The sequence below is a fragment of the Nyctereutes procyonoides genome, unplaced genomic scaffold (genome assembly GCF_905146905.1).
Source record: "Nyctereutes procyonoides isolate TBG_1078 unplaced genomic scaffold, NYPRO_anot_genome, whole genome shotgun sequence".
NCBI classification, from domain to species: domain Eukaryota; kingdom Metazoa; phylum Chordata; class Mammalia; order Carnivora; family Canidae; genus Nyctereutes; species Nyctereutes procyonoides.
The window spans coordinates 22,682,400-22,707,561 of record NW_026575131.1 but is presented as its reverse complement, the minus strand read 5'-3'; the positions used below and the strand labels follow the sequence as shown (position 1 = coordinate 22,707,561).

The following is a 25,162-nucleotide window of genomic DNA, read 5'->3' as shown; positions in this document are numbered from 1 at the left end:
TAATTCAGGTACCACAAAAGTTTTGTATTAGTAATCCTACTACACATTTAAAAATTATTCCTGTATTACTATGCAACTATACTTATCCTTAATATACTTAAAAAAAATTTCACTGAGAAAAGTAGACAATATATGATTTTATTAATAAATAGTGTGAAAGCATCAGTGATAACTGAACATTAAATTCTTTTAAACATTCAAGTCTTGGCTTTAATATTGTGCATATTGGCCTCTATGGCACTACAAGTAAACATGAAAATAGTTCCCATTTTCATGCACAGGTATTCAGCTATAACACCATTTACAAATTATTATGGACAAGGTAACCTTTGCAATAATTAATATTCATTTGGACAACTACAACTAAATGAATATTAAATCAAGCAAGAAATAGGCTATGTTTAATATGCTCTAGATGTCAGGGTGTAATACTCAATGTTATTTAAAACTTAATTTTCCTTTTTCCTTTAAAGGGACATCTTTGAAAACTGAGGAATGCATTCTTTGACCAAAGGAACAAAATTCAGACACAAGAGAGTGCTCGCCTCCTCCTTTGAAAGAAGCAATATATTTGCTCATTATCTTTCTCTCCAGGCATCATTTCCCATATTATTAATGAAAATGCTTACAAGTACCAACCCTAAAATTCTGTCTTCAAGGGTAAGTTATAAATTTTAAAAAGAGTGGTTCATTATATAAAAAAAGTCAAAAGTCCAGCAACACTAATGCTAAAAATGACATTAAATTTCTTAGCATCCACATAATATAATATTTCCGTGAGTTTTCTATTATGTGCAGATTTATTTTCCTTAAGAAGTAAAATGAAGCTTGAATAGTACAGTCTGTGGTGTGGTGACATCAGCAACTGCCAGTTCTTGCCCATCAACGAGTCCCAATTCTAAAACAGAAAAAAGTATAATTAACCCAAGCAAAAAAATCTCAACAAAATGCACAATGCACACAAACTACACAGTTTTATGTCTAGATAAACATCAAAATCCAGTTCTCCTTAATCAAGGTAATATTAAGTTTGATTTCTTAGAGATTTTTAAACATTCTGCTAAAAGAGCAATTCTATTATTGTTTCTCAAGACATAATTACAATGATATCACCATTTAAAGGCATTAAAATGAACCTAGAATAAGCATTTTTTACTTTTACCAAGAGGAAAAAAGAAAAGAAGAAATTGATTAGTAAAATACTCATTTAAAATACCTTTCAATGTCTTGGAGAGATTTGGCCTTGTTCGTTCTTCAATAGAGGTTACTGACTAGAAAACAAAATTATTTTAATGTAAAGCACATAAAATGAATTTAAACTTGTAATATAATTTTGTGGGGAAAAAAAATCCAAAAAACAAAAAGCAACAAACACTGATTACCTGTAAGTAAAGTGTTCTATTTTTTCCCTCTAATGTGGCTGTGATGGCTGGAGATTTCATCTGCCTAAATATAATTATGAGCAGGGAAACAAACAAAATTAAATATCACTTTTTAAAAAAAACAATTCTAGTTTTTAAAGCTTTAAAATCACAAAAGTATTTCTACAACAAAACAAAAGTCCAAAACACTTACAGAGAAGCACTATTGGTTAAATAATCCAAAACCTCCTGCAGTTTAGCGGATGGAGAGAACTGAATATTTTGAGGAAGCTGGCTACAAGCTGGGCAGTTTTCCTACATATGTAAAACATAACAGATCACAGAGGCATATGAACCAATAATACTTTATAATGATCAAATGAAAATCAACTTGTTTTGTAATTATGCATATTTCCTATGAACAAATTTTTATGCTCTAAAATCTCCTAAATTATTTTTCTACATAGTATTTATTTCGGGCTATACTGCAAAAGATACACAGTGAGTAGGGTTCTAAAAGTTAGAAAATACTTAGGATGTGGGCAATTTCATTTATATCTCTAACCAATAATTAGTATGTAAAAATCTAAGTGTAAATGATCGAAAAAAGTTTTCATTACTATAATACTAACCTTTCTCTCTGCTTCAAATGTGTATGTGTACAGTCCATCTACGTCATTGAAAACCAAGTAATTATTAAGTGGAATATATGCACTGCAATGAAAAATGGTTCATCTTTATATAATTGAGCCAAACCAAAAGATCAATTTACATACACCTTAAAAAATGAAATCCATTATTACCTTGTGGCTATTTTAAAAACCTCAGTGGCACACACAGCTGAAGAGGGGAAGAAAATAAAGGTGCTTCAACTTGATGCAATTCAGACATTTAAAATTTCAAGTTTTTCAAAGTTACAAATCAGAACAGATAAACTGATAATAAAAAATATACTTTTAAAAAAAAAAACTGAGAAAGTAACAAATTTTATATTTCTTTTGTATAACCCAAGTTAACAGAGTTACATGCTTTCCTTCCTCTTCTTCAGATTAATGAGCAACCTGTTAACACTGATTAAAGGGAAAGGCATTAAAATGTCCCCTTACTGCAGAGCATTTTTATCTATGACATAGTGTAAGACCAAATATACACAGATCCAACAGCTTATTCTTTTTTGGACAGCTTAATTACAACACCCAAGAAGATATCAGATTATTGGAATGCCAGTTTTCTGAAACCAAGTAGCTGCAGGGATGTTAATTTAGATAATGAATCAAAAACCAAAGGAAAGGGAAACCAAAGTTAAGTGGTGGCCATTTTTCCTTACCTGCAATGACCGCATTTGTGGAAGCTACTGCAGGAATGATACGTTTTACTACTCCTGAAAAAATATATTGATTAAAATATGGTCATTTCTTTTAAAAAATAGGTACCTTAGACAATCTGATTTTTTTTGTTTTTTTTTTAGACAATCTGATTATTAAATATCATTTTCCACAACCTGATTTCTCAGGCTTTCAAGTCAGAAAACAGACTGAAATTTAACAATGAAATTATCTTCTTTCACATTCCCATCATTTTGTTGTATTTTCAGAATCTTAAACAAAGTACAGTAGCAAAGAAAACTCTTCACTAAGCTTCAAATAAAGATGAGACAATATAATAATAGCTAACAGTTAGAATGTTTATTATGTTCCAGGCACCGTATAAAGATTAAATAAGATAGGTCAGAATTTTCATTACATCCTTGTTAGTCTCATTACTCTGATTTTAAAGATAAGGAAAATGAAATTGAGACAAATTAATATCCACAGTTATATATCTAGTAAGTGACAGAAGTGGCATATGAATCTACATATGCCCCAAAGTGCATAATCTTAACTGAAACAATATGCTATACTCCGTGAGGTGTGAATAAAGTATAAAGAGTAAGAACCAACTGTTCCTCATATAATAGTTCTAGCCATTTGATTCCTCCAAATTTTCAACAATCAGAAAGCCTGCCCTTGTCTCCTCATTTCATTCTATAACATGGTCTACACAAAGTATTAATATACTTCTTTATTTCTACTTTACTTCTTCCATATTAGTATTCACAGAATAGGAATGAAGACAACCTGACCTTACACCATTTTTTTTAAAGTAAAACATAAATATTCCTTAACTATATTTGAGTTGTTCATTTTAGAAAACAAAAACTTCAGAAAAAAGTAGCCATGTTATCTTGGGGTGTGAGGGAGCACTTAAAGACATGTCCCCAAGGCTTCAGGTATAGGCAGGTTTCAAAAACTTCAGAAAAAAGCCAAATAATCTAAGAAGACATGAAAAGAAGACAGTGACAAAGTTTGGAAAGCTATTTTAAAATGTTAATTCTGACCATATGATTACATATCATTTCAGAGAAGGGGAAATTAGGAGGAGCTTAACTTCATGATGGTTAAACTGGAAGTTCTGAAGTGAACCACATAGAGCAAGATATACTGAAAGGAAGAAGAGGCAGTATAAGAGACATTGCCCAATAAAAGCCAAAAATGATAAAGAGTCCTCTTGTCCCCTACCCTTAAAAAAGCTGGACTTCACTTCCAATTTTGCCTCTACTCCTTGTCAAGGCTCTCAATCATCAGGTTCAAAAGTACAAACCAATACTTGCTAAAAAAAGTATGAAAAGATAAGTGAGACTACATATTGAAATGACTTTATACTTCCTGATCAGGACCAACTGAGATCATTTAATTCAGTTACCACCTGTGCACTATATGTCCAACAATGTTCTAGGTGTTGTGCAGAGTGCCAGTTAAAAAATTTTTTTTTTGCTCTTAATAAGCTTTCCTTCTGCTAAGGGAGATAACAAGTAAGTAAATAACAAAATTTCAAATACTGAAGAGTACTATGAAGAAAGTAAAACAAGGTATATGATAGAGTTGGCAACGATGGAGGCAGTCCATCAGGGTGGATGATCAGGGAAGACCTCCTCTGGGAGATGGTAAATTGAGCTGAAATCTAAAACCATAAGACCCAGCCATGCAATGACTTGGGGAAACAGTATTTCTGTAAATAGTAAAGGCAAAGGCCCCAGGGCAACAATGTATGAGACTATGCCTATGAAATAATCTTTGCATAGAAGAATGAGGCTACCATTATTTCTGAGAAATTATAAAAACATCAACAGTGAATGGCTCAGAAGTCATTTTCAGTTGAATGATCAAATAAACTGGTTAACTTCACACCTGAGCGATAAGCAGCCAGCCTTAATGGGATCCAAGGAAGAACATTCCTGGCTTAAGAATCAGGAATATTAAAGCTCCAAAGCAGGAATGAGTTTGGTGTGTTCAAGAACACAGCAGGTCAGAATAGGAGGAATACAGAAAGCAACAAGGAGTGTGTAAGAACAGAATTTTTATTTTTATTTATTTTTTATTTTTTTTTTTAAGATTTTATTCATGACAGACACAGACAGACAGAGAGAGAGGCAGAGACACAGGCAGAGGGAGAAGCAGGCTCCAATGCAGGGAGCCCGATGTGGGACTCAATCCCCGGTCTCCAGGATCACACCCAGGGCTGAAGGCGGCGCTAAACCACTGAGCCACCCGGGCTGCCCAAGAACAGAATTTTTAAAAGACATCACCAGAACATCAGTAAATATGAGGATATAATCACAGAAGAGAAACAGCACATTTTCAAAAAGTAGACAAAGTTTTATTTCTGGTGAAGTTAGTGATGAACTTGGGACAAAACTCTAGAAAGATGAATTGAGTACCTAGATTAGGAAGCAGTGATCACTAGATTAAGCATTATGATTGTTCACTGAGACAAGTCATGTTGGATTCTGGTATTGTAACTAGTAATTTGGCAACCCAGGGAAATGTGGAAGTAGTACATCTAGGCTTCAGGAGAGCAGTTGGAGGGGCACGTGGGTGGCTCAGTGGTTGAGTATCTGCCTTTGACTCAGGTCGTGATCCAGAGGTTCTGGGATTGAGTCCCGCATCAGGCTCCCAATGGGAAGCCCAATTCTACCTCTGTGTATATCTCTGCTTCTCTATGTCTCTCATGAATAAATAAAATCTTAAAAAAAAAAAAAAAGCAGTTGGAAAGGTCTTTTCTGACCTCCTTGTGAACAAGACAAAAAAAGAAGAAGTGCTCTAGAAGACCTGATAGGGAGAATGAGATAAACGGAAAAGGGTGACCAGAAGAAGTAGGATTCAAATGTCTGTTATCAGCCAGTTCAGTCTTATTAAAAGTTTTAACTAATTATTTGGAAAAGAAATAAAAGGATATAAAGAAAGAAAACGGCAGGTTTAAGAATAAACTTGTAAAGACCTATACTTGAATATAAAAAAACAAAACTACCACCCTAAAAAACTGCCAAACATTTTATTGGGAAAATAGGGCTTAGCAACTGCATATAAAGAAAACTTCCAGATTTTAGTGGACAGTGACCTTAAAGAATCAGAAGTATAGCATCAACATAATCAACAAGCAAAAAACCCTGCTCTCCTGTAAGACTGCATCAATTATTAGAAGTCTATTGTAAAATCAATCCTAGCATGCTGAATTCTAGCTTAGATAAGAAAAATATGGATAACTGGAAAATAGTTAGAAAAATAAAAAAAGAAAATCAAACAGGATGGGAACTTAATGTCAGCCAACATGTAAAAGGGTTAAAGGAACTAGAAAGGTTGATGACAGTGATTTGGAGGGAATGTGATTACTGTTCTTTATATGTTGGTTTTGGTTTTTTTTTTTGTTTTTTTTTTTTTAAGATTTTATTTATTCATTAGAGACACAGAGAGAGGGGCAAAGACACAGACAGAGGGAGAAGCAGGCTCCATGAAGGGAGCCTGATGCAGGACTCGATCCTGGGACTCCAGGATCATGCCCTGAGCCAAAGGCAGACAGATGCTCAACTGCTGAGCCACCCAGGAATCCCCTGCCTGTTCTATATATATTAAAGGCTATTACTTAAAAGGGAATTTGATTTATTTATGGTGTACCCTGGGACAATACTCAGACCAAAATGAAGGTGGAGACTTCTGTTCAATATACAAAATAAACAGTCTTAACAGTCTTATCCAAATGTGAAATAGATCGCCTTAGGAGGTGACACCTTCCTCTTAGTGAAAGATAAAATGAGTGGTTCAACTTAGATGATTTAGGGCCTCTTCCAATTCTAGTAAGATTCAGTGACTTTTATTAAATTCCTTCTAGCTCGGGTTCCTGAGTGCCTCAGTAGTTAAGTGTCTGACTCTTGGTTTTGCTCAGATTATGATCTCAGGATTGTGAGACTGAGCCCCACATTGGGCTCAGCACAGAGTCTGCTTGAGACCCTTTCCCACTCTGCTCTTTGCACATGCTTTCTCTCTCTCAAATAAATGAATAAATAAAATTAAAAAAAAAATTCCTCCTAACTAAGAAGTAATATGAATTCTGTCAAACCCTGTTTCCTCCAACCAAATTTAGGACACCTGGAAATTATCATTTCCTTACCTTGACTGAACCTCAAATGGCTGGTACTATCTGAAATCACTTATCCATTATTTCCTTCAGAGTTCCCAACCCCTGAAATGGGATTATCCCAAGGTTGTAATTCATGACAATTCACTAATTTACCTTGAGTGAGTCTATAGGTAACACCTCTAATATTATACTGTGATGCTCTCTCGAGAGACTTTTGGAAAATCCACTGAATATGATCAGGATCATCTCCATCTAATGGAACTCCTTCTGTTAGAAAAAACAAAGAGAATAGGACAGAAACATGTAAACTTAAATCAGCTTGTCTTTTAATATAATTATATAAATGAATAATATAAATATTCATCTCACATAGTTCCAGATTATGAAATTCAGTTTATTACCTCCAAAAGGCTGCTCCTTAGGCCACTGCAGTATCCTTACATACTCAATACAGTGTTCTGGTAGCCTGGGCATAGATGCAATGGTGCACATGGGAAAATTAACCTAAAACCATAGTTTGCCTTTTTAGTGGATTTTACACAATGAATTATTTTAAAATGCAACTTCTAGTTGAGACTTTGTAAAAGTAGGTAGTAGGTTATAATTCACTTTAGGTTTCCACTTATAAAAACAAAACATTTTATACCACTAATAATGTTTTAAAATTAAAGAGAGCATCTGAGTCACTTGACTTACATTCATATACGAATGTAAGTTTGCCCTATATTTACAGGGTATATAAATTTAAGCTTTGTTAGATCATGAGATGTTTGAATAAGTTCTCAAATATGAGTATTTTATTATGTTTATATGATGTTTATATCTGAAGGGATAAAATCAAAGCAAAAGCAAATTCACAGAGTTAAATCAATTCCAAGTAAATACTAAAAAAAATATTTTTATTTATAAATCAATATTCTAACTATTCCTTAAACTGGGTATGGAGCTTAAAGGGCCCCATCTTTGGAAGGATCGTTCTCATGCCTAGTATCTTTATCTCCCTGTAACATTCACAGGCAAAAACCAAAGAAAACAGATTATAACTAAATCCCAACATATAACTTTTTAATTGCTCCCTTAATCCGGTCTCTCCAAATGAAAAAATTAATACAAATGAATTGAGAACAGAATATCAGTACCACAATCTTCAGTTCCTATCTTTCCATAAATAGAGCAGAATTTCATATTTTATCTTTCTTCTTAGAATGATTTTCAAAAAACTATTTACCCTTCATTAAAAATCCTAAATATTGGGATGCCTGGGTGGCTCAGCGGTTTAGCGTCTGCCTTCGGCTCAGGGTGTGATCCTGGAGACCCAGGTTCGAGTCTCGCATCGGGCTCCCTGCATGGAGCCTGCTTCTCCCTCTGCCTATGCCTCTGCCTCTCTGTGTGTCTTTCATGAATGAATAAATAAAGTTAAATAAAATTTAAAAAATTTTTAAATCCTAAATGTTGACTAGACTTAATAATTAATCCTAACTCTGCCCCAAGAGACTATAAAATAAATGCAGGTGCTTTTCTAATTACCTGTGGAGGATACAGTTCTAGTGTGCATTCAATACAGGCAGTCATTCCAGGCAGAATCACCCGGGCATTTCCTTTAAAGCCTTCTGTCCCCCCATCTATCAAAGGGACAATGGAGCTTGGATCTAATACACCATCTTCATAATTTAGAAGAGATATCTAGGAAAATTATTTAAAGGTAGGAGAGGGGAGTAAGAATTAAAAAAAAAAAAAAGAACATGCTGTCAAGTAATTCCATAAATCAATCGCAATACTGAGTACTAGATTATCAAATCATGGGATTAGGATACTAGCAATTTATATTCTCACCTGAAAATTAATAACTGGCAATAAACAATGATGAACCTCTACTTAATTGAAAATTAAACTCTGATTTGTCAAAAACATGACATGGTACTCTAATTTTTGGTATGTTAAGAGCATCAGCAAGAATTTCAAAGAACCATAACAACACTAAAATCTTTACCAGCATGCCATTTATCCATCTTCTGGCTATGATAGAGTCCAGTCCACACACAATTATATGAAATTCTACGGAAGAAAAAGCTAGTTTTTAAAAATGCCATTGCACAAAATAATTCACATTTTAGGAAACAAACAAAAAAACCCCACCTTTTATTATAACACACAGCTCCTCATACTTGAGTAACCTTACTCAAGACAACATATAAAAATGCAGCTAATGATATTAGCTAAGAATTAACAGTGGCATGCTCTGCTCAGTCAACCTTACTGAAAAGCAAACACCAAGAGCTGATAACAAATGAAGAAATACCCTTCAAATAGCTAGCAGCTAAAATATAGTAAGAATTTAGTGAGAAGTGAATTTAAAGTAGACAACTTACGTCGATAGAAAGTATCATTAAAATCCTGAATCTTGTTGAAATGTCTGCTTATAAGTAAAGGAATTTAAGCTGCTAAATTTTTAATTTATAAAGTGAATTTAACAATGTCAGAAGGAACAAATTATAAATGTATGTAACAAGAAATGAAGTCATCAATGTTCAAAGCAGTGGAAATCAGGGAATGTGACAAAATGAATACAACCCTAATTTGTCACAAAACCTCTTTTTTAAATACTTCTTGCCTATTTAGAGTAGTTTCTCTCATCCCTGAACCCTGATACTATGTCTTTGTTATACTCTCTACTCTGCTTCAGTTTTTATATAAAACCATACATCCTGGGAAGCAGACTGTGTGTCCTCAAACATTAGCATCAAGCACAGAGGCAATAATGCATTTTAGTGAAGGAAACAAGCATATTACAGTTCCCATTTGGGAAGAGGACTGCAAGACTCAGAATACGAATTAACACTTTGAACACCTTAAATTTATACAAGGTTATATATCAAATATTTTCAATTAAAAATAAGAGTTACTGCTGCAAAGCTAATTAAAACAAACAAACAAACAAACACATGTTCCCAATAGCTTTTTCGGGTACAAATATGATTGGTTATTTTGGGGGTGAGGGGAGGTATGAGTTCTTTTTTCCTCTCTGTTTTCCAAGTCTCTCTCTTTTTACTTTACCAAACCTAATCAGCAGTCTTTCCCTGCCTCAAGGCTGCAAAGAAAACTCCATTCAAAAATAGCTGTGAATGTAAATCAATCACAGAACTTAATAATTTTTTTTTAGAACTTAATATTTTAACAGCACATGTGTACAAAAAAATTTTTAATTTTTCCAATGGAGCAATTTTCTGTTAATTATATAGTTCTCTAAAATTGTAATAAATAGTCCATTATACATTTTTTAAAAACCAAAATGGAGAAAAGAGGGACAATATAAAATACTCTTGTCCTAGATTTTTTATTCTGGTCTACAAACAAAGCTATAATAAATTCAATTCTCGCCCTCACCCATTCAGGCCTCTTTTCCTTTTTAAAGGAAAGCAAGAGGCATAAGCTGCAGCTAGAACAGGGAGATCAAGAGAACCAGAGCAAACAGGGGAATAGCAATAGGGGAACCCAGGAGCCATACCAAGAAATCCTATGTCCTAGATTTCTATAAAATACCCAAAGTTCACAAATCTAACTTTTAGAATATGCACATTCTTCTTTATCTTTCTTCCAATAGGCCTGTATTTGCCTTTTTAAACTTTTTATTTTGAAATAATATAGACCTACAGAAAGTTGCAAAGCTAATATAAAGTGGTTCCATGTGTATTTCATCCAGTCTCTCCCAATGGTTACATATTACAGGACTATAAAATCAAAATCACAAATACAACATTGATAAAATAAGTATGTATAGTTCTGTGATTTACTTTTTTTTAAGATTTTATTTATTTATTCATGAGAGACAGAGAGAAAGGAAGAGACATAGGCAGAGGGAGTAGTAGGCTCCCTGCAGGAACTCGATGCGGGACTCAATCCCCAGACCCGGGATCATACCGACTGAAGGCAGATACTCAACCCCCTGAGCCACCCAGGCGTCCCGTAGTTCTGTGATTTAAACACTTGTGTAGGGGCACCTGGATGGCTCAGCAGCTGAGCATTTACCTTTAGCTCAGGTCACGATCCCAGGGTCCTGGGATCAAGTACCACATTGGGCTCCTCACAGGGAGCCCGCTTCTCCCTCTGTAATCAAACTGAAAGTAAGGGCAATAATGCAAAATAATTGCACTGGCCGTAAATGCTTAATTTAAAAATTGGGCAAAAAAAATATTTATATAACCTTGAAAAAAAAGGACTGGAAGGAATATAAAGCAAAATGTCATCAGTAGATACCTCAGTAATAAGCTTACTGCTGATTTTTTTTTTTTTTGCTTATCTGTATTTTCTATGTTAAATACTTCTTTTATAATAAAACACAAAGCTTTAGAAAGTTAAGTAACTTTTTTGTCAAAAGGATACGGAACTACATTGCAATTAGGAACTCTGTCATTTAGAAATTCTGCAGCAACTTCAGCCTTAGGTCTTCCAACATCTTTAGGCCTATGGGAAAAATTATATTTAAATTATCATTCATGATATAAATCTAGATGATCTATATAATTTACTTTCAAACATAAAAAATATCCACAGTGAGCTTATTTAGAGGATATTTAGAAGGAATACTTTTATCTAAATGTTGATGAGTAATTAGTAATTCAACATCAAATGTCAACATTTGCTGATGTTCTAAATTAAGTATTTACAAGTACTGACAAGTTTAAGTATTTCTTAAATGAAAATATAAATGGTGCTTCCCCCCCCCCAATGGAAAGCATAATGATGGCATGTTTCCTGGCCACTTCTCATTGTGGCATTTCCCAATGTAAAAAATTATCCCACACCCAAAGCCTTCCAAATCTACCCTGAACCCTAGAACCTCAAGGTGTTACCATGGAGGTTTTGGCTGAAATATACACACAATTCATTCTAGGGATATAAGAGCCTTCATTTACCTCTTCTTCCCACATGTGCAGATTAAGTAGTAAATTTTATGTCCCAAACAAAGCCATAAGCATGTTTCTGAAGAAAAAATAATTCTGAAGGCATTATCTAAAATTGCAAATGTTGCCAACATTCTTAAGAAACTAAAAACAGGGCAGCCCCGGTGGCGCAGCGGTTTAGCGCCGCCTGCAGCCCAGGGTGTGATCCTGGAGACCCGGGATCGAGTCCCACGTCGGGCTCCCTGCATGGTGCCTGCTTCTCCCTCTGCCTCTCTCTCTCTAGCTGTGTCTCTATGAATAAATAAATAAAATCTTTAAAAAAAAAAAAAGAAACTAAAAACAGAAGGCCTCAGAAGATCACTCCTAGATAAGAACCACAGCTATAGACAGAAGAGGACACAAAGAATTCTCTCTTCTAATCTCAGTACAAATGGTATTTTCTTTCGTAGTATTTCCTCATCCTCCTCCCTCACACATACATAGTGCTTCATTACTACTTTTTCACAACATATTTTTCATTAGATACAGAGATCTATTATACCCCCTAGACTGAACACCTGGAAGAAAGTGACCATATTCTTATCTCTTTGTATTCCTTCATATATAAGCATAGAATACTTTAAAAATAAATGAAAACATTTTTGAAAATCAATGTCCCTAATAAAAATTATTTTTACTTAAAATTGGAATTTTAAAGAAAAATCATTTAACAGGTCAAGTTTCTTCTAGCCAATGAAGCAGTCTGCTTCTCTTGATTCAAAACTTCTGATAAGAGTTTTATTCTTTGTCCTATAACTAGGCTCTAGTTATAAATCAAGGAACGATTTCAGTACTGCATTCAACTACTCCAGACAGAGCTCTTTTGGTAAAGCGGATAAAGGAAACTTTCAAGATTCTTTAATGTTGTGAATTGTATGTATGTAATGTAATGTATTGTATGTATGTAATGTTGTGTTCCTATAGTAGATCCCAAATAAAAAATTCCTGGACGGTTTCTGTGGAAACTGCTAATTTACCTTTCCAGAATTAGGGGATCAGATTGTTCCACCTAAAAACTACACTTTGAACAAAAAAGGCCTTTTACAAATATCATCTTTGCAAAACACCTTGGCCTAATTGCTTAATCTTGAAAACAAGTACCTACCCTGAGGGCTACTCTGAGATTATAGGAAATACAGATAAAGACTTTAGAAAGTATTTACTGCAACCTAAGCACTCAACAAATGTTAACTATCATTGTGATTTTCAATCATTTTAGCTACAAACTAAAGGGCATGCCCTATTATCAATAACCAACCAATTCAGTGTTATCTTTGTTAGAGCATTCATATACTAAAAATGTGTCAGGATCCACTGTTTTCTGTAGAGAAGGGTAATTTCAAGGGTTTAAAAAATAAATAAACAAAAAGATAAAGCCTAAACATTAAACACAGAGTTCACATTGCAATTACAACACTTCCTTAATTTGACTTTGTTTAAACCATTCTTCAACCTCTTTAATATCTTCCAGAAAAAAAGGTTTCATGCCTATCCAAAAATTTAAATTTACTTTCTCTGTTAACCTAACCTTATACTGCATACCTATGAGCACTTTCTGCCAATAATCTAATCACTAGAAAGAAAAATAAAAAGTCCTTATCTCTCCATTCCTGTAATTCTTTGACATTTATATCTGAGCTAGTCAAATCTTTACATGCTACATACTAAAATTCACTAATGAACCTCTCCTCAGGTCTGCATACATGGCCTACTTCCAGTTTTTAAAGTCATTTCTAGCAATCCATTCCTAGATGCTTTCTGTATTTCATGTTTGTTTAAGGTAATTTTCCCTTTGGGGATGCCTGGGTACCTCATTGGTTGAGTGTCTGCCTTCAGCTCAGGGTGTGATTCTGGAGACCCAGGATGGAATCTTGCATCGGGCTCCCTGCATAGAGCCTGCTTCTCCTCTCTCTGCCTGTGTGTCCCTGCCTCTCTCTCTCTCTTGTAAATAAATAAAATCCTTTTTTAAAAAGGTAATTATCCCTTTGTTCCATTTCAACCGCTCCTGGATTTTCTCTCCTTAATTGTTCATTTTCTTTATCTTTGTAGAAGAAAGTTCAAACTCTGTCACAACTTCATTCCCCCAGAGATACCATACAATTCTTGGCTCCTAAGTCCCCACCAATATATCTCACTAGGGCCTAATAGTCTAGCTACTGTTCTCTTATGAAATTAACAGGAGGAAAAGAGCCCTGTTCTATGTCTTCAGAGCACAATCACCCCCAAATCACATAAACCATTTGGAAATCTCTTTAAAAAAAAAAAAATAATAATCACGAATTTGTTTATAAAACTAGTTTCACCAGGGTGTTCAAAATTTTCTTGCAAAATTTTACCTAAAAAGGGAGTGGTGATTATTTAAAAAATAAAATTAGTTAGCCCTCTCATAGTTTTTACAAATTATGAAACTACAATGTACTCAAGTTCAAGTAATTATCAGAATTTTAAACTAAGATCTTAAAACTTACCTAAATAAAAACTGCCTATTTAGATTGGAAACATCTATAGTGTCCATGTCTATAACATGAATCTGCCTAAAACCAGACAAGGCCTGTGGGAATAAAAAAAAAAAAAACAACAATTAAGCAGAAGTTTCCACACATTTGAAATGTTAAGACTTGTTTTCAAGGTAGTCCTAAACTTATAAATGCTCAATAATAAATTCCACATAATTGTATTCAATGGTTAAAAAGTCTTACAAGGTATATAAAATTCAAGGTTCTTGTAAAGGTCAAAAATCTGTAACTACTTAGTTTTAAATAGTCTATAACCAAAAGAAAACAACTCAAACTTTCTACAGTTGTTTTATCATCCCATAAACACATTTGTAAAGTTTGTTGCTTTGCTGCTGCCGCCAGATATTTTGATTTTACAAGTCTTTTACTAATTAACTGGAATTTGCTATTCTTTTTCAGAATATTGTTAAAAAGCAATTCCTATAAGCTTTATCTTAGTTTAAGTAACATTAAGTATATCACAATTCAGAAATAACCATTAGAAGGTGTATATTATCAACACACATAAGTACATAGCACATGTAAAAGGAATATACTAAAAGTATTGAGTCAATAACAAGCAGTCAAAAAAGCTAGGAAAAAGCAACAAGCTTGCTTCTGAGCAGTACAACCACTCTTCAAATTTAACAGCAGAAGCAAAAGATTGGAAAAAACAAGTCTCAATAATTAATCATGCTTTTCTGGTCTTGGTCAGTTAAATAGTCAAATTAAATCAGGTGTCAATAATTTCCCTACTTTTCGGCCCCTCGTTATAGCAACAGAACCTTGAGTTGTCCATACTTGCTTTCTCATAGTCCTGTCTTGCACTAAATAAGCTTTCCCTCCCACCACTCCATGGAAAACTGCACTCGTCAAGGTCACCAGAGATTCGTATGTTACTACTTCCAATGACAATTTTTGGTCTCTCTGATCGTACCTCCCTGAAGCATCTGGCAGAAAATGGATCAATTCCTCCTCTTTAAAATACATTCTTCAGGGATCCCTGGGTGGCTCAGCAGTTTAGCGCCTGCCTTTGGCCCAGGGCGTGATCTTGGAGTCCTGGCATCGAGTCCCACATCTGGCTCCCTGCATGGAGCCTGCTTCTCCCTCTGCCTGTGTCTCTGCTTCTCTCTCTGTTTGTCTCTCATGAATAAATAAAATCTTTTAAAAAAATAAATACATTCTTCACTTGGTCGCTACACTCATGAGAAATCTAAACATTAAAAACTGGCCTTAGGAGTTAGGAGTTTTCCTCCTACTTTACTGGCCAGAATTTGGAGTGCCTTTGTGCTCAGTTCTGGTTAGTGCATGTGACCTCAAGCAACCTTGTAAGATAGTGACATCTAACAGGTATCTCAAACTTCAGTTTCCGAAACCAAACTCAACCATCCGTGCTCACCATCACTAAATCTCTTCTTTTCCCAGTGTCTCCCACTTCGGTGAATGCTAACCCCATCATTCCAGTTGCTCAGGGGAAAAACGTTGTTGGGTCAACCTTGGCTCCTCTCTTTCTCTCATGCCCAACAACTAATCCACTAGCAAATCCTGTTGACTCCAACCTCAAAACATATCCCTCATCTGACTGCCTCTCACCACCTTCAATGCCACCATCTTGCTTCAAGTCATTGCCACCTCTTGGCACAGGTGACAACAACCTTCTGATCAGCCTCTCTGCTTCCTGCTCTGTTCTTGAGTCTTTTCTCTGTACATCAGGCACAGTGAACCAGGTTAAATGTCAGATCAAATCAACTAACCTGCTTAAATCTCTCCAATGACTTCCTGACTCAGAGTAAAAGGTAAAGTCCTTACAGTAGCCTCTAAAGCCCTGTGCAATATTCACTGAGCCCTTCCATCTCCTATCACCTCTCGATATCCTGTGGGAAATTGATCCACTTCTGTTTTAGCTATAAAAATGACTTCCTTGCTGTCCTAGAACAGAAAAGTCATGCTCCCACTTCACGTATTTTGCACCTGATGTACCCTCTGCCTAGAATATTCTTACTCACCTCTCTGCTCAAATAGCATCTTTTTTCCCACCAGGCTATGTATCTTCCATTCTTCCTTTCCCCATAGCATTTATTACTGTCTGACATACCATGTATTTTACTTGTCCTTTTCCTTCTGTAAGCCCCACAAACAGAAACACCTGTCAGTATATTTCAATGCTGTGTCTTTAGCTTTCAAAATGGTGCCTGGTATATAGGGAGAAGAGGTTTTATAACTATTTGCTCAGTCAATATTAATGTCATATTCTTTTTTTAGAATAAACTTTGGTGGCGCTTGGGTGGCTTAGTCAGTCAAGCATCTGCCTTCATTCAGCTCAGGTCATGATCCTGGAGTCCCAGGATAGAGTGCCATGTCAGGCTTCATGCTCATGGGGTAGTCTGCTTGTCCCTCTCCCTCTGCCCCTCTGCTGTGTTTCAATCTCTCTCTCTCTCTCTAAAATAAAAAAAAAATAGGGCAGCCCTGGTGGTGCAGCGGTTTAGTGCTGCCTGCAGCCCAGGGTGTGATCCTGGGGACCCTGGATCAAGTCCCACGTCAGGCTCTCTGCATGGAGCCTGCTTCTCCCTTTGCCTGTGTCTCTGCCTCTCTCTCTGTGTCTCTATGAATAAATAAATAAAATCTTAAAAAAAATAAAATAAAAAATAAATAAATAAAAAATCTTAAAAAAAATGAGCCTTTGGAGGACTTATAGTAAATTTTAAAAACCATGTATGTCTCTTATGTATTTATGTCTGAAATAAATTAACAAGTGGTAATCGAAAAGCTTTAGTTTTCTTTTAAGACATTACAATGCAATAAATAACAAAACCATTCCTAAAGTTGCATGATGACTATTTCTCAGATCTAATCTCCAACTAATTTACATTTAAAATTACTATAAATCACATTTGCAGGTAACAGCTTTATAACAGAAAAGGTTAAGCAATAGGGGATTTTTACATAGAATGCCTACCAAAATCACTACCCACCCTCTATAAATCTTTCCCTTCTAGAACTCTTTGATACTGTGTTTTTATGTTTGACAAAGTACTGTCATTCTGGCACCCCATCACATAGTATATCATACATAATGCTATTTATTTTGTGTAAGACTTTTCTCTCCAATGAAATTTCAAATTCATTAAGGACATAGACCAAGATGTCCTATAATCCCTTCAGAACTGAGCACATCAGTAAGTACCAAGAAGCACATTAAGTTTCTGCAATTTCACTAGGAGTGACATTAGTGTTTTCTAAGCAAAATGAATGTAGCTATTTACATTTGAAATATAGTCCCACGGCCAACTTTTTAGGTTCCTCATCTAAGTATGTGACCTGATTCATTGCCTAAGGTTTGCTCTAGCATTTCCAACTTTCTACATACCAATGAGAAGGCTGACATATTAACACCTTTAAAACAATTCCTCTCCTATCCATTTCATATTAAATAAACCCTTATAAAAAGCTATTTGTAGGGACGCCTGAGTACCTCAGCTGTTGAGCGTCTGCCTTTGGCTTAGGGTGTGATCCCAGAGTCAGGGATCAAGTCCCACATTGGTCTCCCTGCAGGGAGCCTGCTTCTCCCTCTGCCTGTGTCTCTGCCTCTCTCTCCCTGTGTCTCTCATGAATAAATAAAATCTTAAAAAAAAAAAAAAAAGCTATTTGTGGTTATGAGAAGTCAGTGAAACTATTAAGTCACATATTGATTTCAAACCAGTAAACAGAAACAGCTTCTCTAAAGAGTACCCCCTCTTAAGATGATATTTAGCTAAAAAAAAAAGACCCCCCAAAAAGAAAAGTTTAGCTATCCCAAATTTTATGTTTCATTTAGTCATGTAATGTTCAGTAAAAAAGAACACTTGACTAAGAATTAATGACCTGGATTAGGTTCCAGGCACATGACTATACAGAAAACTTTAGGCAATCATTTAACATCTCTAAACCTCAGTGTCTCCCTCTATATAAAATGAGACAATACCCTATCCACTTCTTCTGTTTAAGAAACAGAAGAAATAATTCTTTGAAATGACATGTTAAAATATGAATGACCAGTTTTGTTATTTATGTCACTGAAATTAATGACTGCTGTGCAAGAGGAAGCACAAAGATTTATTTGATAAAGATCAGAGAAGAAAACAGAAGACTTTTCTATCAATGACTTTATAGTTGAGGACTTTAGAGTATAAAAAGTTCCACAGTTATATGATTATTTTAATTACTATCTTGAATTTGACCTGCTAGATTTATCAAACAACGGCTCACAGGAAAAAAGGTTAACAATCATCACAAAGAAATTTCCTAGTAATAGAAAAGAAAAAGAAAAAGGTTTATCACAAGGAGGAAAAACAATACATTGTATACACACACACACACACACACACACACACACACACACACACACATATTACCAGATTTTTCAGGAGCTCACATCCTAAGCCGCCAGCTCCAATGACTAGAACTTTACATGTATCTAACAAAAATTGGAGAGACTGTAAAGAATGAAAAGGTATATTAAAATCTGCTTGATAATAACTATAAGTACTACCAATAAAGCCTTAGGCCATAAAACAGTTTCTGATGTTTCCATGAAAAATGCAATTGAGGATAAAGAGCAGACTTTGTATTTAATAAATTATTTTAAATTTATAAACAAGGTAGAACCAGGAATTCTGTAATCTAATGATTACAGAGGGTTCCAATTTTAATGTTTTTAAATTGACTTTTTATGAAATTAAAAGGTTATTTCCAACAAAAAAAACTACATACCTAGTTAATTAAGATTTATCTTTTTTCTAAACTTGGAAAGTAAGTTTTGGAAAGCATAAAATTTATTTACTTCGATTTTCTAAAAAGAGAAAACTGTAAAATCCTTAAGAACAGAGGCTCAAGCATTGCACAAGGTGTTTAAAAGTCTTAAAAAGGTAAGAATAATAATTGTTGCTTTTCAACACAGTGAATGAAATTTACAAAACAAAAGAGGACAGGAAGAAAAAAACCCAGATAAGTCTCTTAGAAAATTGTACATCAGTAGAAATATAATTGAAAACAATAATTTAACAGCAGTATCTTAAAGTATCAGGACAAAAAAAAAAAAAAAGAATTCAGAAGCACAAAAAAAAAAATACGATGAAAAAAAAATATGGTGGCGTATCCAAAGAAACACAAATACTTTCGATTCTGTCCAAGATTAAACGAGAGAAAAGTTATACTGATAATACAGTGAATGAAACCCAAAGTCTGTACCTTAATTTAGGAGTAGCATAATACCGCTATTTCAAAACACTATCTTTATAAACACAAAAGACATAAAAATTTACTATAAAGAATGTATTTTCTACCTTGCAGTAAAAAACAAGTTGCATCTAATTGAACATTTGCCTTATGTCAAACACTACCAGTCCAAAATTCTATTCCTCTATTATATAGCAGTTACATAATTTTTAACATGCAATTAATTATTTTCAATTCTAGGAAAAGATGGTCATTTCAACTAAATTTCAAATTTTAAGCAAGCACATCTATATTTCTATCAAATTTAATTTCTCATAGTAGGGCTAAAAAGGGGAGTGTATCTCAAGTCATTTTAAACTGTAATTTTGTGAAGTATACCTTAGAATCTTAAATGAGATTATGAAGTTATTTTACTGTTGAGAATTTTCAACATATTATATGAGAAATGTGAAAATAAGGACTCAAATATCTGTCATTCAAATAAAATCAGTTGCAAATATTCAATTTAGTATTTCAAAGTAACTTAGACAATTGTTACTAGTTTTATTAAAGAGCAAACTAAAAAGAAAGCATTTTATTATTTTTGAAACATAAAACTATTAGAGGAGTTACTTAAAAATAAATGTTTCTCACTTCAGTGCTCGGTTCGAAATCAGGGTGTGTGAAGGGTCCAGATCGCTCGAGGAACTTCTTTACATGGTTCCAGCGACCTTCCCAGTCTCCAGTGTCCCCACACCCACCATCAACAGCCATTCTGCACAGAACACAGTAAATTCAGCTGCAAAGATCAGTAGGAAAAAGCCACACCTACAACTATTATGGTTTCCCCAAATGAAAAAGTAACCACACCAGACCTGTTCAAATAAAAAGGGAAATATCAACGTGGTTATCCTTATGCTTTTAACTTTTCTCTTGGTTATTATTTAATTTATTTAAAGTTAAGAACTGCATGTGTTTGATGAAATAAATCAGTCTACATGTTTCTGGGATCCTAAAGCACCCCAAGATCAAACTTGGGATATTATTGGTCAATTGGTGAGAAATGGGCTTTTCTACATTTGAAATTTATAAAATATCACCGTAAACTTCCTCAGTTTGTTCCATCAATACACTTAGATCAGGAAAAGAAAAAAAAAAACCCTCCACTTTCAGAATTGTGATGCTTCAAATCTAACTCATGTGTCCTTTCCAAGTTTGAAAGATGTGACTTATTTTTGATGAGAGCCTTTATCCATTTTTCCCTGAAAAAATGGTCCCATTTTTCAAAAAAGAATGTATTAACACTATGAGGTACTGTTTCCACTCAACACAAAAAAAGTCTGGGGTTACAATTACTCTACAGATAGGGATTAACATCTAAAAACTTTTTAGAATAAGGAGGGACTCTTCTAACAAAGTACAAAAATGTATTTTCTAACAAATTGTATTTTCTACTCTAGGCAAGATTTATGTTTGGTTGTAATTATCTTTAATTTTCAAATTTCCTGTAATCCCAGTTTCTACCTCTAAATGTTATCTGTAATATCCAATTCTTACAGAAGGGACAAATAAGTACACTGCCTAACAATAAAGACCATAGCATTTCATGTCAGGCTGGGTCTGGTTCCACAACATTGTGACCTTGACCAGACTTCCTAACAGCTATAAACCTTATTTATAGGTTGTTGGTAGCTACTTGGTAAGGTCAGGACAAGGATAAAGAGATAATCCACATTGAGGCCGTAGTACAATACCGGGCATATAGTGTGCATTCGAACCTTTTACTGTCATTTTAAGCAAAAGTGGGAAGGAAATGAAAGGTGGGAAGGAATGTGAAGTTAAGCTCGTCATTCCAATCCTTTTGCAACTGAAATCAAACTTTTTGAGGAAGCTACGTAAAGACTTTAAAGCACTGCTACTGGGAACTGGCAGAGAAATTAGTAACTCACCACACCCACTGCAAGAGTACCTGCTTCCCCTCCCATGTAGGGAGACGAAAAATTATGTGGCGTGGGCCAGGTTGGAAAACACTGTCTCACCAGCACAAAACTGAGCATCTGATTAAAAAAAAAAAAAAAAAAGGGTGTGTAATAAATGGAGAAAATAAGCTCTTTGGAGTCAACATTCTTAAGGTAAGAGCCAATTATTTTGCAAGAAAATGATTGAAGTGCTTAGTGCAATACCTCACACATAAAGTTCTCATAAAAAAGTTTGCAATTAATACTACTGCCTCAGTGTTTACGAAAGGCCAAAAAAACGTCCTAGTGTCCGCTGCACGTGTTTTAAGACCGCCTTTTCACAAGGTCATGGTTATGGCAATTTGGGGTGGAGGAGGGGGTGGGGCGCAAGGGTCCTTCCGCAAGACCTCTGGGTCAAGGAGCACCCCGGCCGGCCGGTGCAGGGCCTGCTGCGGTGGACCCCGGCCCGGCGCCCGCCCGAGAGGGACGAGGAGCGGCCCGCCGGGCCCCTGGGGCTCCGGGATGGGGGTCAGGGGATGAGGCCGCGCGGCCTGCGCTCCGGGTGCCCCCCTCCCAGCCCCCCGGGCCCGCTGCGGCTGGTCCCCTAGGCCTGGGGTGGGGGGAGGCGGGGGTCCCCGGAGAGGACCCCGGCCTCCCGGCAGCACTAACTTCTCAGCCAGCAGCTCCTCTATTCTCCTTCTTTTCTTCTCCCTAAAAGAAAGAGAGAATAAAAGAAGGGTCAGCATCACGCTACACATTGGGCGCCGCGAGGGGATGGGGGGCGAGGGGACGGGGCGGGGGGTGGGGGGGACCCCGGGTGGCGGCGGCGACCGCCCAGCGCCGCGCTCTCTCACAGCCCAGCCCGGCCCCGCACGCCTGCAGAGCCCGAGTACTTACGGCTCCTCGCCATCCGCCATATTGTTCTCCGCCTCTTCCCAGGTGCCTCCACGGCGGGCGGGGCGGAGGGGCGGGGCCGGCTGGGAGAGCCGGAAAGGGGCGGGGCTAGGGGAGGGGAGGGGCGGGGCTAGGGGAGGGGAGGGGCGGGGCTGACGGCGCCGAGGCTCCCATGGGCTTCAAAGTCTCTTCTCATAATTATAATCCTGATTAACTCTGCATAATTCCATAAATCTTATCCCGTGTATAATGTTACGTTGCGTGAAAATGCACGCATAATACATTGTACGTTTATATATATACTGCGTGCTAATACGTGCTGCTTTACGTGCTAATAAATAATGATAAAAAATGGTATATTCTATGAAAAAAACTCCTTGGAGGAGCCACCCTCATACCGCAGAGCGTCTCTCTGAAGGCAAAGCATGGGAGTAATTTTCACCCTTAACTTTTCAGGAAACACTTTTGCTTAAGAGTACGCACTTTAAGAATAAAATCTAAATCAGTTTATAGAGATTATTATTATTTTCTTCCCTTGTGAGTATCAGTGGTAGTCTTTTAATGTCATATAATTCTGTCAGACAAGTTCAACAGAAATGAAACTGAATTTCAAAAAGCCACTTTTTTTTTTTCTGGGGAAAAATATATATCTAGACAAAAGTATGAAGAAAAAAAAAGCATAAAAATTAAAGAATTATTTTGGAACACCTATAACCTTACTACCTGAGGATAAATGATAAACCTTGGACTATTTTCTTCCATGGTAAGACATGGATAGATAGATAGATAGATAGATAGACAGATAGATAGATATAAGTGTAGGTGGGTGAGGGTGTCTGGATGACTGGTACAAAGGATCCACATACAGATACATATATCCTTTCTTGTAGCCAGAAAAAAATATGAGATCTAGAATCAGAGTCAGCAAGAACAGTTAAATCCTTAACTCTCCACTAATGAACAATGCTTGGGCACTGCTGGGTCTTCATTTGTAAAATATTTGCCTTGGAAGACTGAGAATTGAATGAAATAGGGTGGTTCTCAAAATAGAATCCCTGATCAGCCGTATTATTAGAATCACTTAGGAAATTGCTGCAGACGAAAGTTTTCAGGCCCCATTCCCAACCTTCTACAAAGCCCTGGATGATTCTGTGCAAAATAAAGCTTGAGAACCACTGACATGGAGTACATAAAACCCAATGGGTACTCAGTAAATGTAGCTGCTGTTAATAAATTATGATATTGTCTCCTCTTTGTCCTTTATTATCACCCAGTCAGGTTCAGTTCAATAGCACTCATTGAGCTGAAAGTCAGTGCCAGGCAGTAAATGAGAGAAGACAGAGTTCACAGTCACAGTCCGTAGCAGGAGATACCAGCCACTTTCTCAGGTCACATGTCTCAACATCGACCCAGAAACCTTTTTTTTTTTTTCCCCCAGACTACTCTGCAGACAGAAACCACTGAGATTAAGCCCATGCTTTTAAAAACAGGCTCATGTGGGCAGGGCCCCAGCAATGCTACCCTTCAGGAGACTTTGATTAGTGGCCACAAGCAGTACCACAGTTCCTTCAGAAGATAAAAACCTTAGAGATCGCCTAGTCTAAACCTACCCATTTCACAGGGAGGAACCCGAGACCCCGGGAAATGTGCTGATGGATGATGAAGAGGCCTGCAAAGGCATCTAGCCCTTCAGCTTTGTGCTTTGTGCTTTGGGACTAACACCCAGAGACCTGTGGTGGTGTTTTGGTAAATGACACCAGTCACTCCCACTGGCTCAGACTGACCAATTAGAAATAGCTACCTCCTCTTGCCAGCATGGAAAGTTAACAGACATGCAACAGATTTATTTCATTTCAGATGGAATATATCATAAACTATTAGACTATCCACTATGGTTTGTATACAGACAGATAAATATTTAGGGTGGGGCTATCTAGAAGCACAAGTGTGGATATAAGAACTGCAGGAAGGCCTCTACATTGAATCTGACTCCCTGAATGAATAGTGACAAAGTGCTGCTAATAGCATTTTGAAGGGTACTTGAAATCAAGTAAGGGTTTCAGATGTGTCCATTTTTATTTAAAATTATTTTGACAAAGATAGAAATGTGTAGTGGAAAAAAATAAAATTAAAAAAATGTGTAGTGGGGGGAAAAAAAAAGTCTCTTATATGCAGCCAGAGAAAGAAGCATGGTTAATATTTCGTGAGAAAGGGAAAAGGAAATCATGTTAAATACAGTTATTCTGGCTTTTTTCATTTCTTTATTTTTAAACTTCTTTAGAGGTTTAAACAAATAAATTCACTCTTTTTTTTTTTTTAAGTAGACTCCATGCCAAATGTGGGGCTTGAACTAAAGACTCTGAGATTAAGAGTCACATGCTCTACCAACTGAGCCAGCCAGCTTCCTCTAAACAAGTAAGTAAAAATACACAGAACAAATGTTTACGGGATATCAATTGCCTATGATCAATGAGGAATCATATTATTACTAACAGATATCTGACAGCTTATAGTCACGCAGTCCTGAGTAATTGCAAGGTTCTTGGTCACAGCTCCTAATGCTCACTGATGTCTCCAACAGGTGTGGGGTCCTACTGGTGCTGGTTTGCTGGTCATGACCAAGATCATTTTCTCAGCTTGCCCACAGTGCTGCTTCTTGAAATTCTTAAGCCCCAGGGAACTCTTCCACACCCTCTAACTTCCTGTAACTGAGCACTAGGGTCTGGCACATCTCTACCTAGCACACCTCTTACTGTAATATATTTAAGTTAGTGTTTCCACTGCATTGCAAAATCCTTGAAGGCAGGGAAAGGCTGCACTCTTCTGTTGTTTTGTTTTGTTTTGTTTTATCCCCCACAGGGCTTCCA

The 25,162-nt window shown here is 36.1% G+C and overlaps 1 protein-coding gene across 2 annotated transcripts; it reads right to left on the bottom strand.

The window, feature by feature from the left end:
• Positions 1–117: 117 nt before the first annotated feature.
• On the bottom strand, positions 118–22,367 carry UBA3 (ubiquitin like modifier activating enzyme 3). Of its 2 annotated transcripts, XM_055342760.1 has the most exons (18): positions 22,299–22,358; positions 22,071–22,112; positions 20,098–20,218; positions 18,642–18,722; positions 14,224–14,306; positions 11,196–11,276; positions 9,185–9,228; positions 8,806–8,870; positions 8,343–8,498; positions 7,217–7,319; positions 6,969–7,082; positions 2,689–2,742; positions 2,165–2,201; positions 1,994–2,075; positions 1,576–1,676; positions 1,383–1,446; positions 1,217–1,271; positions 118–898 (listed from the first exon to the last, which is right to left on the bottom strand). In XM_055342760.1, the coding sequence occupies exons 1-18, from the start codon at positions 22,316–22,318 to the stop codon at positions 810–812; spliced, it is 1,392 nt and encodes a 463-aa protein (XP_055198735.1). In that variant the 5' UTR covers positions 22,319–22,358; the 3' UTR covers positions 118–809. The 2 variants fall into 2 exon arrangements, with proteins under 2 accessions (XP_055198735.1, XP_055198736.1); XM_055342761.1 differs by lacking the exon at positions 22,071–22,112 and having other exon boundaries at positions 22,299–22,367.
• Positions 22,368–25,162: the final 2,795 nt, after the last annotated feature.

What these genes read in the sequence shown, in the direction of transcription:
- UBA3 (XM_055342760.1), bottom strand. Translation starts at nt 22,318, where the DNA reads ATGGCGGATGGCGAGGAGCC. An exon ending in ATGGCGGATGGCGAGGAGCC is followed by an intron (nt 22,113 to 22,298) that starts GTAAGTACTCGG and finishes TCTTTCTTTTAG; the next exon opens with GGAGAAGAAAAGAAGGAGAA. An exon ending in GAGGAGCTGCTGGCTGAGAA is followed by an intron (nt 20,219 to 22,070) that starts GTTAGTGCTGCC and finishes TGTTCTGTGCAG; the next exon opens with AATGGCTGTTGATGGTGGGT.